Source organism: Hyperolius riggenbachi, chromosome 4 (genome assembly GCF_040937935.1).
Source record: "Hyperolius riggenbachi isolate aHypRig1 chromosome 4, aHypRig1.pri, whole genome shotgun sequence".
In the NCBI taxonomy this organism is placed as follows: Eukaryota; Metazoa; Chordata; class Amphibia; order Anura; family Hyperoliidae; genus Hyperolius; species Hyperolius riggenbachi.
Genome location: NC_090649.1, coordinates 273,924,767 through 273,937,822, shown reverse-complemented (window position 1 = coordinate 273,937,822; position 13,056 = coordinate 273,924,767). Strand labels below are relative to the sequence as shown.

General features: G+C 42.4%; 1 protein-coding gene across 6 annotated transcripts in view; it reads right to left on the bottom strand.

Moving 5' to 3' along the window:
• LOC137503789 (coiled-coil domain-containing protein 162-like) overlaps window positions 1–13,056 on the bottom strand; it is a 146,041-nt gene that overhangs the window by 106,461 nt on the left and 26,524 nt on the right. For 3 of the 6 annotated variants that reach the window (XM_068231273.1, XM_068231274.1, XM_068231278.1), the window contains 7 exons: window positions 12,133–12,288; window positions 11,158–11,251; window positions 10,336–10,479; window positions 8,729–8,868; window positions 6,476–6,587; window positions 5,844–5,893; window positions 2,150–2,323 (listed from right to left, as the gene is read on the bottom strand). In XM_068231273.1, the coding sequence (XP_068087374.1) occupies window positions 2,150–2,323; window positions 5,844–5,893; window positions 6,476–6,587; window positions 8,729–8,868; window positions 10,336–10,479; window positions 11,158–11,251; window positions 12,133–12,288 (870 nt within the window). The remainder of the gene's footprint in view (window positions 1–2,149; window positions 2,324–5,843; window positions 5,894–6,475; window positions 6,588–8,728; window positions 8,869–10,335; window positions 10,480–11,157; window positions 11,252–12,132; window positions 12,289–13,056) is intronic. The other 3 variants (XM_068231276.1, XM_068231275.1, XM_068231277.1) reach the window with 3 other exon arrangements.

The following is a 13,056-nucleotide window of genomic DNA, read 5'->3' as shown; positions in this document are numbered from 1 at the left end:
ATGACAGTAGCACTTTTTATTTTTAAGCTGGAACCGATAAAAACTGAGAAATCATGCATTTTTAATTTTTTTCCTCTTTTTCCCATTAAAATTAATAGAAAACAACTATTTTCTTAGTACAAAATACCCCCAATGAAAGCCTAGTTTGTCTTTAAAAAAACGGTATATAGATCATTTAAGTGTCATGAGTAGGGATAAAGTTATTGCTGATTAACTAGGGTCATGGCTAAAACATCATAATGGCTCTGGTCCATAAGGGGGAAACAAGGTCTGGATGCGAAGTGGTTAACTATCACACTGCATGCGCTCACGTAGGTAGGTGGGTGCACTGAACACAACAGGTAGGCATATGCAGTGATGGGTATTACAAATGTGCACCTGTCACAGACACACACAGGTACCGCCGTGAACAGGTGCAATGACTGGTGGTATTAACAATGTGTGCGCTCACGTAGGTAGGTAGGTAGGTGCACTGAACAGTGAACAGGTGCAGTGATTGGGATGGGATTACAAATCTGCAGCTGCCTGTCACACACACAGGTAGTCACTGAATGTGCTGGGCCTGGCAGTGGCACAGTAAGAATTACCCAAAGGCCAGCAGCGACTGACTGACAGGGCTGTATATAATGCAAGTGGGGCACTAAAAAAAAACAAAAACAAAAAAAAATAGATCACAAGAACAAGATTAGCTCTCAAAAGAGCTGTTGAGGGGTGCTTTTTCAGCAATAAGAATCAGCAAGGAGCAAGCTAACAAGCCTACAAGAGCCTAACTAAGCTTTTCCTATGAGAGTCTGCAGCAGCTCTCCCTTCTCTAATTACTGCAGGCACACGAGTGAATCCAATGCCTGACGCTGCCTGCCTTTTATAAGGAGGGAAAGTTGACCCTAATGATGCACTATAGGGCAAATCAAACTTCTGGAAAAATTTGCGGTTCTTGGCGAACGCGAACCACGGAAGTTCACCGGCGAACCGTTCAGGCCATCTCTAGTGGTTTCTAAGCTGCAAATATGACAGAATAATGCAATGTTATAAGTAAAGCTACATAATTGAAAATAATTGAAAATAAAAATAGGGGACTTTTATTTGCTACTAATGTTCTATTAATTATTAGTACTACTCATACAATTCACTATCTCATAAGTTTATTTTCGCTTCAGCGTCACTTTAAGCATTCTTATTAGAAGTACAATAACACTTTATGCCCCTTTTACCCTGTGAGTAACATTGCGGTACTCTCCCCAGCCACAGCTCAACTCAGTGGCAATTAAAGTCAATGAGACATGGAAAACTGACTGTAATGCACCACAATACAGTGGAAGTGATCCGGTACCGCAGAAGTAATACACAAGCTGCAGTGCATTACCGTGCGACTTCTGTGGTAATACCAGAAGTGCAGAAATGTAAAAGGGCCCTCAAAGTAAAAGTACAATTTTGCAAGAATAAACATTAAACATGGGTCAGTGCTTTACAAGTCTTTTTTTAATGTTAGTTTACTAAAAATTGCTTTTTCATTTCAATTTACAGCCAGCTATGCATTTCCCCCCAAAAGGCCTGACATTAGACACAAATTGCACTTATAAGACATGGAATGTGTAGTGTGGTTGCAGGACACCCTGCTTAGGTACTTTCCTCATCCTGCATGAGTAATTAGCTGCACAGAGCCAGAACCACTGTTGTTTTCCATATCTGCACTAATTGAGTATCTGACTCACCCTGTAGAGTGACTGTATAGTATGTACATAAAAAACAATGTAAGTTAGTTGAACTATGTTTGCCATTAATCCTAGAAATGTGTAGGGCAGAGAACTGAAATGGTTATTTATCAGCAAAGGTGGAGTTTACCTTTAAACAAGATTAATTTAGTATCAGCTGACCAAGCAATATAGAACCAGGTAAAACGAGCTCTACCACTGATTGCTTGCACAAGGCTAAGAAAACGTTTGTGGCTGGAGCAGCTCTTTAACCACAGCAGATTGTACTTGCGTATGCAGTCAAACCTTGTTTTATGATATTTGCTTTATGATAATTACGCACAAATGTCACTTCTACGTCAGCACAGTGCTGAAGGTCAAGCAAGAACTTGGTGTGGGCTGCAATAAATGTTCTGGTATTATTAATGATCGTTTACATGGAAGAGGCAGTTACAAACCTAGGATCAGCCTGAGGTGATTCTTTCACAGCTTTTTTCTTCTTCTCCTGAGGCTGCCCTATTATGAAATATGTTTTCTGAACAAGTGGGAAGTCTTCCAGAAGTTGCTTCAAGCTATTGCAGTACGCAATAATCTGTCCTCGAAGGGAGTGGGAAGAAATCCTTCTGCTCAACCTAAATAACAAAAACAGCACAGACACCACTGGAAATATGGGAAATCTGCACAAACGTAATGTGACCCTGGAGAAAATGTGCACCATGTATACTGAGCATTCCATAATAAACTACAGATGTAGTCACAGGCTACCTTCAGTCCAAACTGCATGACAACAGTGTAAGGCCGGGTTCACATCAGACTTAAAAAATGTTCGTTCCCGGTTCGGAAAGGAACGGAGCGGAACAGATGGGAGCGCATCCAATGTTTACCTATGGATCCGTTCACATCTGTCCGTTCAAACAGATCCATTGCGCACAATCTCCTGAACGGACTGCAAGTTTCCTGCAGAATTTTTTCTGGACCGCTGAGCCCAGCGGAACGGAAACAGAAGCTGAAGCGCTGCATTGGGGGCAATGAGAAAACGGAATTTTTTTTTCACACTAGTGAAGAAATGAACCGTTCTAGACAGAAAAATACACTTTGGGGATGGGGGGATGTGGGGAAACTGAATGGAACAGCAAAACGAAAACGGAGTGAAAACTGATCCGATCGGTTTTCACGGATCCGTTTGCCACTTCAACGCAAGTGTGAACCGGCCTAAGCAGTTACAGTGAGCTGAGCTCCTGAGCATTTTTACTCACATTTAGCTATAGGGAATGCCGAAGGGAAGTAATAGTGGTACTTTTTCTGGTCATAACTGTGGAGCAAAAAAAAATCATCTCTTTATGCAGTTTTCACTCAGACTGTTTACTCAGAATATACCGTTTACTTAAGTAAACAAGTGGCCAGTTTATAAAGTTGTGATAAATAACACTTTACGTCATCACTACATATCTCTGCTGCTGCTTCTTTTATCTGTTGTGGTATTTATAAAGACCTTAACCCTTGTACTCCACCAAACTCTAAATACACCTCTCTTACACTGCAGCTGTTACTGATAGAATTTGGGGCTTTGTATCATTAGAATGCTTGCGGCCCCATGTAAAACTCGCACAGAGGCCCCAAGCTCCTTAGTTATGCCACTGCTCCCCAAGTTTCACTTTCTGTGGCGCGTTACCACTAGAACAGGAGACAGTAGCATCTAAACTGTATCTAACTTCGGTTACACCCAGGCCTTAATGTGCAAGGTATAGGAACTGAAGGCCTTAAAGAGACTCTGAAGCAAGTCTAAATTCACCTTAAAGAGAACCCGAGGTGGGTTTGAAGAATATTATCTGCATACAGAGGCTGGATCTGCCTATACAGCCCAGTCTCTGTTGCTATCCCAAACCCCCCTAAGGTCCCCCTGCACTCTGCAATCCCTCATAAATCACAGCCACGCTGCTGACAAACAGCTTGTCAGAGATGGCTATGTTTATCTCTATAGTGCCAGTCTGCTGCTCTTCCCGCCTCCTGCAGAACTCCAGGAAGGGACAGGGGCGGGGACCGGAGCTATGCAGGAGGCGGGGGAGCAGCTGAGACTGACACTACAGATGTAAACACAGCCTCACAGCACGGCTGTGATTTATGAGGTATTGCAGAGTGCAGGGGGACCTTAGTGGGGTTTGGGATAGCAACAGAGGCTGGGCTGTATAGGCAGATCCAGCCTCTGTATGCAGATAACATTCTTTAAACACACCTCGGGTTCTCTTTAACATGTAGCCATGTTAAGAACTATAAGCCCACTAAACCGCCGCTATCCCGCAGCAAAACGAGGGGTTTATACCCCCAAATCCCCCTGCAAAATCCACAACTTTCTTGGTCGTGGATTTTGCTGCTCATGAAGGCAGAGCTTTCAGCTGCAGCTCTGCCTCCATGTGCGTCAATCGCCGCGCGGATCTCTGCCTCTTCCCCGCCCCTCTCTGTGAAGGAAGATTGAGAGGGGCGAGACGAGGCGGCGATCAGCAGGGATTGATGCGCCAAGAGGCAGAGCTATAGCCATAAGCTCTGCCTCTATGAGGAGTTAGCTCAGGGGATTTGGGGGGTATATTCCCCTTGTTTTGCCGCGGGATAGTGGCGGTTTAGTAGGGCTTATAGTTCTTAACATGGTGGTGGTGGCTGGATAGTGTAATGGTTAAGGGCTCTGCCTCTGACGCAGAAGACCTGGGTTCGAATCTCGGCTCTGCCTGTTCAGTAAGCCAGCACCTATTCAGTAGGAGACCTTGGGCAAGACTCCCTAACACTGCTACTGCCTATAGAGCGCGTCCTAGTGGCTGCAGCTCTGGCGCTTTGAGTCCGCCAGGAGAAAAGCGCGATATAAATGTTCTGTGTTTGTTTGTTTTGTTGTTTAACATGGCTGCATGTTAAAAAAGTGAATTTAGACTCGCTTCAGAGTCTCTTTCATGGGACACTTAAGTCTGTGGAAAAAAAATGAGTTTTACTCACCTGGGGCTTCCAGCAGCCCTCTGCAGCTGTATTGTCCCCACGCAGACTCCATCAGATGCTCCTGGCCCTGCCGGCAGCCACTTCCGGCGACAGGAGCCGACAGGCAGGAAACGCTAGTGATTCTTCACGTTCCCAGCAACAATAGCGCCCTCTATGCTGCTATATGATATATACTCTATGCTATAGCAGCATAGAGGGCGCTTTTGTGGCTGGGAATGCGAAGAATCACTTGCGTTCCATCTGATGGAGTCTGCGTGGGGACAATACAGCTGCAGGGGGCTGCTGGAAGCCCCAGGTGAGTAAAACTCATTTTTTTCCACAGACTTAAGTGTCCCTTTAAGGGCCTGTCCACACTCATCAGTTTTTCTGTGCATTTTCTGCTCAGGAAAACTATGAACCAATACTAATCAATAGGTTAGTTGACACTTAAATGCGTTTTTCACATGCAGAAAAACAATTGACAGCAATGCAGCACTGTCAGACAACTCTTGCAGAAAAACCGAAGCAGGACACTGATGGACAAGTGTGGATCCAGCCTAAGGCAGTAGTACCAACAGTACCCACTAAGCAATGATACAGGCAAGTAACATAATCAAGCAGTTCCAAGTCATACACAGATATCAGATGACTGTCAATCGCAATTGTATTCAATCTCATAGTCAGCAAACCAAGGGTCATACACACAAAATCTGACAAATATGATAAATGAGGCAAGAGAATGATTAGACAGACAAGAGTCTTTCCAGGCAGCAAATAGGATAGCTAGTAGATAGGCAAAGTTTGAGACAAGTAGCAGGAAGTTAAAGCAAGGAATGCCCAGCAGCTAGCTCCAGCGTCTAAACGCTATGACATGCCATGTGCTACTGCTGCCTTCACACTTTAAATACCCCAGGCCTCCAATTAGGAGGCCTCATTACAGTAGCCAGCCAGTAAACACTAGACCCGCCTGTAGTGACTCCCCCAGGATAGTCAGCCACCTCCTGGTTGGTGGATGGCACCGGGGAGCATACACCGATCGTCCCCATCACCAGGCAACAACAGAGATCTGCCTAGGCAAACCCAGGCGAGAGATGCTGGTCATCCACCATGAACTGCTTGTCCATCTGTACCGGCTCCTGGAAGCAGCCTGAGGTGAGGGTGAGGTGAGATTGTTACAATAAGATAGTAACTTACTTCTGACAGTAATCTAGCACAAGTTCTCTTTTCACCTTTTCTACTTCTTCCTGTACAACATAGAGGATAAGGTTACTGCAGTATTTGATGGTGGTTTGACATTGTTTGCACAGTGCAGAAGCAGGCATACAGTATACAACTGCTGTACAAACATTTGACTATAATACAGTAAATATCAGTGGTGACTAACAATGTCATCACTTATAATCTTTATGTTGCTACTTTAAATAGGAATTCTGAGTTTCAAAATGTACATAAAAGTGTACACATCTAGTAACGTTGCTTGCCAAAAATTCATACAGTTATGAAAGCAACTCAGAATACCCTTGTTTATAAGTACACAATAAAAATACTGATGCTTTGTGTCTCTAAGGGGTCAATTCCGGCAGCCATGTTTTAAGGGGAAGGCCTTCTCAGAGTGGAAGCTGTCGCAGCAGCAAAGGAGAGGACCAGATCCATAGAGCTGCTCCAGAAGCATATATGCCCATGTGGTTTTTGTGTTTCCACGTGCTGTACTTTTGGCCATGTAGTGTGTGCCTATTGTTTCTACACCAAAGTTTGTACTGATATTAGCACTCTAGGGATTAGCTTAGTACTATACATTTTTACCACTGATACTTCTGGAGTCTTACAGGGTTTCTCATTGTAGTACCCATAACTTGCTTCTTCTGGAGAAAGGTGTTCATCATGGCATCTCGAGGACCCACTTTTTCTAACTGGATTGATACAAAAGATTCCGGAATCCTTTAATGTGAAAATAGATTTTCAGTGTATTGTTTTATTATGATCAGTTCTTAAAGAGAGACTGAATTGAGCGAACCAGCATGTGTTTACTGTAAAGCACCTTACATAGTGCTAAACTGCCGCTATCCCGCGGGAAAACCAGGGGTTTTTACCCCCAAATCCCCCCTGCAAAATCTACGACTTTATATCGACGACTTTATATCGCAATGTATTGCACCGATTTTTTAAAATAAAGGTGCATTTTTTCAATTTGCGTCCATTACTATTTACAAGCCTGTAATTTAAAAAAAAATATATGAATATACTGCTTTGACATGCATATTTAAAAAGTTCAGACTCTTCGGTATTTATTTATTTATTTTTTAATTGTAATTTTTTTTATTTAATTTTTTTTTTATTAAAAATTTTATTTGGGTAATTTTTGGTGTGGGAGGTAAACAGCTAATTTTAAATGTAAAGTAATGTATTTATTTAATAAAAAATGGTTTTGGGTGTAGTTTTACTATTTGGCCACAAGATGGCCACAGTCAAAAAGTCCTGGAAGTGATCGATCTCACTTCCAGGAACAAGAATGAGGACGTGAAACTTTTTTTTTTTACTCAGAAAGACCGCAGCCTCTGATAAGAGGCTGTCAGTTTTTCTGCGGGGGACTTTGATCAACGAATGGGATCTATAATCCCATTCATTGATCACTGGGCTAACGGCCGGCGGCGGGAGCGCGCGCAGCCGGCGGGAGCAAGAATGTTCGTCCAGATAGGCTTAAGTGGTTAAAGTCCTTTTTTTAATATGCAGTTTCTAGGAGTAGATACTGCCATGTTTTCTAATAAAAGTACATCATCATCATTTACTATAATTACTTGAGCAGTCCAAGTTGTGAAAAAAAAAAAAGAGGAAAAATTGTATCCCCTTTTGATGTATAAGCTCTTGATGCTTATCTTAGGAAATGATGTAACAATGGATACAAAGAATTTACTTTCTGCCCTGTGGATAAATTACTCAAGTAAGTAGATAGGATTTTAGGGGTGCACTCTATACCAAAAAGGAAGCTCTAATGCTGGGTAGACACAATGCGTATTTTCGTCAATTTTCTGTCTGATCGATTTCCGTTTCTATTCTGTTATCTTTTCTTATCTATTTCCATTCACTTCTATGAGAAATTGATCAGAAAAACGTATGATGTGTATAAATTGTACGGTGTGTACCTAGCATAACTCTCCACCACACCCCAGCATACTGTGTTTTCTCCCACCATGAGTTGTGCACACTCATTTATCCTAATATCTCACTATGTCCAGTGGCATAGCTAAGAAGCTGTGGGCCACAGTGCAAGTTTTGATTGGGGCCCCCAAGCACTCTATACATAACAACTGATGCTCTATACCAAAACCAATCAAGGACAACCACAGTGTCAGAGGTGCAAGAAAGGCATGGGAAACAGTGTGATAATGATCACTGCTATTTTAATCATCTATAGAAGTGAATATTATCAGCACAGGACCAATAAACAGCTAATACTGTGGTTGAGGGGTGGGCCCTTCGGGGCCCCTCTAGCCCAAGGGCCCCAATGCAGTCGCTACCTCTGCACCCCCTCTTTCAATGCCATGAGTCTATGTCCATCCCCTTATTTGTCTGTTTTTCTCATCCCAGTGTTATATTACCACCCCACTTAGAGCTCCTCTCTGTTTATCTGTCGTCCTCCTCCATCTCTCTTTCCATCCCAAATGACCCCCCCCCCCCCGTTCCCTACATGTTTTTCCCACTCAATTCACTTGTCTTACCCAACCACATTTTATGCTGTCTCACATCTTTTACACCCCTTAGTCACCCACACACTTCATACATGTCTTACCTAACGACAATCTATGCCTCCTCATCTCTCCTACGGTCCTCATAACTGCAGCAGTGTACTGCGGGTTACGCTATTAGTGCGAACTGTGGTGCTGGAGTAATGCAAACGTTACTAACCCATATTACCGTAGCATCATTCACTTTACTCGAGTACCAAGGGTTGCACAAATAGCGTAGCTCGCAGTACACTGCAGCAATAGTACCGGTAATATTGCCCTGTGCTGTCTTTCCACAACAATATTACTGCTGGCTAGTGCATCAGGCCCTATATGTTACATTAATACATTGCATACCTTTTCTTTAGCCAGCAGGTCTGTGTTTGGATACCATTAGGTACTGGGGTCACTGATGTCTGACTTTCAGTCACTGTCCATGAAGAGGAAGTCCTTTCACTGACAGAGCTCATCTGTCTTTGTATTGATGAATTATCATTCTAAAATTATATGTAAATAATTTACAAATGGATGCACAAGCTCATTTACCTTAACACTACAGAACACAGGCATTTTAAGTTGATTAAATATGCTATAAATCTGTCAAAAAGAGCTATGCTGAACATCAGGGGTAGTAACTAGACTTAATAGGGCCCGCAGGCAAAAATAATAGCATGGGGCCCCCTTCGTCCCCAAACCCCATGGGATTGGGAGCCGGAAAATGGCAGCAGAGAGTGTTCTGCTGTGAAGCAGCGTCTGGAAGCAGGAAAAAAAATTACACACACTCCTTCACACAGTTTTTGTGCATGAATGAGAAGGTTTCTTTGCTTATTGGCTGCACTTGGGGTTGGGGAGAGAGAGCTGGAGGGGCCCCCAAAGCCTCTGGGCCCCCCTGCAATGGCAGGGGTCACAGGGGTGATTGCTATGCCCATGCTGAACATAATCCATCCTGTAATGGGATGGAGTTTTCTGGGCCTCTGAGGCTTTTGTTTTTGTTTTTATGAAACAAGAACAACACAAACAAAACACAGCTTAGCCACTTCTCTACCACAGGGTTTTTCACCTAAAAACCACAGCAATTTTCACATTTAAGGGAGGCAAGGGTTAATGGGCTTAATGGGGGTATAATTTATTTTTAAAAAAACTCACTGATGCTGATCAGTCACTAATGCTGTGTTAGTTATCTGAGATCCTCTCACGAGTGATCTCAGTAACTGTAACAGCATAGAGACTGATGCAATGTTTACACACATTCTGCATGAATGAGCACCGTCATTGGCTTTGTGAACACATGTTCACATCAGCCAATCACGGACCAGCGGGTGCCCGACGCGTATGCACATCCGCGTGCACGCGGACGCGATCGCGCACAGCAGCAAAATAAACAGGAGTTGCCTATCTACGCCCCTGTGACTCAGGTGAAGTTTAAAGGGGCGTAGTTAAGCGTGGCAGAGGTTGTTAAGTGGTTAAAGAGAAACTCTGACCAAGAACTGAACTTTATCCCAATCAGTAGCTGATACCCCCTTTTACATGAGAAATCTATTCCTTTTCACAAACAGACCATCAGGGGGCGCTGTATGGCTGATATTGTGGTGAAACCCCTCCTACAAAGAAATTCTGTTTCCTGTCTGTGAACCCTGTTGCACTGTGGGAAATAGTGGTTTACAGCTGTTTCCAACTGCTAAAACAACAAGCAGCAGCTACATCACCTGCCAACAGTAAAAATGTCATCATGTAATACATGTCAGAATATAAATCAGGGATTTAAAAGATTTTACAATGGGCAAACACTGACTAAATCATTTATACATAATTATTGTAAAAATGAAGCACTTTTTTTTATTACATTATTTTCACTGGAAATACTCTTTAAGTAAACCTTTAAACATGTACAAACAATTGCTGGCAAAAAAATGAAAGAAAAAGTGCCACCTCGTCTTTACCTCGTATTTGTCTATATTACTAACCTTTATATCACCGGCCTGGTTTGCACTCCAGGAGGACATTTGGGAAAATGAAGCCAACTGTGCAGCAGCTAGGAGAGCATTTTTTTGGATGATTTGACAGAGGAGGACCACTTGCAAGTTTTCTATACCACCCTTATTCAGGAGCTTAAAATAAAAACACAAATGTGTTAACCATTTTACAATTATTTAATTGTCTTTCACTTTAAAAGCCTATTCATCTCTAATAGTTAGGCTAGGTCCACACTAGGCACGGTTGCAGGACGGACACTGCAGTCCGGGATCAGGGGAAGATCAGGGGAAGTACCACCAGACCGCAAACTGATCAAAGTGCTTAGTTTTACATCAGTTTTGCATCAGTTTCCGTTCAGTTTTTTACCCCAAAAAACGGACAGAAAATGTCTCTATCATTAGGAAGGTAGTGGGAGGATTTTTGGGGCCAATAATAAAGTTCAGGCTATCTGTTTTCTCATCAGTTTTTGTTGCTATTTCGCCTGTGGAGATGGATATGCGTTTTCTCATTGCTTTTCACTACCCATCCGTGTATCCGTGGTCCGTAAAAATGCAGCAATACCGGACCTTCCGTTCAGGTTTTGAAAACGGGTCCCTGCAAATGCAGACAGATCTGTTTTTTTCTTGGGTGAGGACGGCTGCTATTTTTAACATTAGTATCCGGGACTCAGTTTTTCATCAGGGCTAAAAAACGCAGCCACGGATACGTTTCCGGACCTAGTGTGGACTAGCTCTTACAGAGAAACTAATAAAGCTTTAAGGATTTATTTTGCTTATGTGTGTGTGTGTTCTGACCTGTAATAGAAATCTCACCTGTAATATACCATCCTTTGTCCAGAAAGTGAACTTTCCAATTTGATTATCATCTATCTCATGGATAGCAAGGAGCTGAGCAGAGGGTGAGTATCTGTAATTTAGAGAGATAAAATAAGCTTGTTAAGTAACCCCCATAGCCATTTAACTTTGGAGAAACTGCCCATTTCTTATCCACTCATTGACTTCCTAACCATTTCAGTTATGATTAAATAGAACTATTTTAAAATTAACCAACAGATGTGCCCTGATAAATCAATGACTGGTCACTTTAATGACAACAAAAGTATGGGTTGGACAGATCCTCCTGGCTAATAAGAATTTTTGTAGTCAGAAGGGTAGTGAACCAAAGGTTTTGAGGGCGTGTTAGATCTCATGGTTCATCCCTTATCTCATGGTTCATCCCTTATGTACGGTATATAACAAAACTGAATGGCACTAATGGGGCTCTGTGCTGGGCAATAGAAGGGGGTGATTGAAGTTTCATGAATTTCATCCCATATAGCATGCCTTCTCTCTGAAAGATTCTACAAGACAAACATAATGATCCTTTTTGTGAACATTTACATTTTTTCCACTGCTGTACATACATTTTTGTATTTATTTAGCAAAAAAACATAGCTACTATCTTGTTGATGCAACCATGGCTACTATATCTATGATATTTAACAAGAAATGATATCAGATGGTAAGTAAGAATCAATCTTTCAGTCATTATCCTCAAACCAGCACACCAGCCACCTCCATATTGAACTTGGAGGTCAGTTAGCCAGATCTCTAATATATATGATCATAGTTATGATCAGTTACAGCTGTATAATACATTGATTGAGCAACTGGATCTGCTATTGAATAGTTAGAGTGAGCATAAAGTTCAATATAACAAATAGCTGCAGAAGGATGTATATACGTTCAGAAGTTCAATGCATTTAGATCCATAAAAATGTATCCTTGTTATATATGTACAAAACTTACCTATCCACACTGCTATCATCTTCAAGGAGAGAGGTGATGAACATGGGTGGTGTCTGGTCCACAAGTGCCTTTTGACTTGCAAACTCAAACTGTATAGGCCTCAGATACAAGTGGAACTCATGAAAACCCATCTCTTCAGCAAAATATACATATGTCCTGTGTAGTATAAAAGAACACAGACATCAGACAAGTTTAAATCAGTTGACCGACGTGATAACAGGAATTAGACATGTTTGTATTGTTCATCTGAATTCTGCAGCCAGCTATGGCAGGAACGGCTTCCATTCTAGGAGGTAATCTGACAGCCCCTGCTATTTTGTGCCATACTTCTAGTATCTGCAATGCATCTTGCTATTAAGGATGCCAGCGGTAGAGAGGCTTGTAAGTGCCCCCATGGCTTAAGCTATTGCAATTGTATTTGACAAGTACCTGTGCTTTTAATGGCGATTAGAGACCAAGATTGGTGCAGCAAGCGGAGGGCCTCCTGCAGTGTCCGTTTGTGTTTGGTAGACCCAACATGATAGCTAAATGATTATTAACCAAAAGACAGACATAATTCATTATAAATACAAAAAGCATTTACAGGCGTGAAATGATAGTCCACTAATATGGCCAAAATGGTCTTCAGTAGTGTGAATAATCAATCAGTTAGGTTTAGGCATCCCCTGTTCTTACCCTCTGTTTTCTCCAGGGGCGTAGCAATAGGGGTTGCAGAGGTTGCAACCGCATCGGGGCCCTTGGGCCAGAGGGGCCCCAAAGGGCCCTCCCTCAACTGCAGTATTAGCTCTCTATTGGTCATGTGCTCATAATAATCACTTCTATAGATACTTTGATTAGTAGTAATCATTAACAAACTGTTCTCCATCCCCTTCTTGCACATCTGACACTGTAGTTGTCCTTGGCAGGTTTTGGTGCGCTGTATCA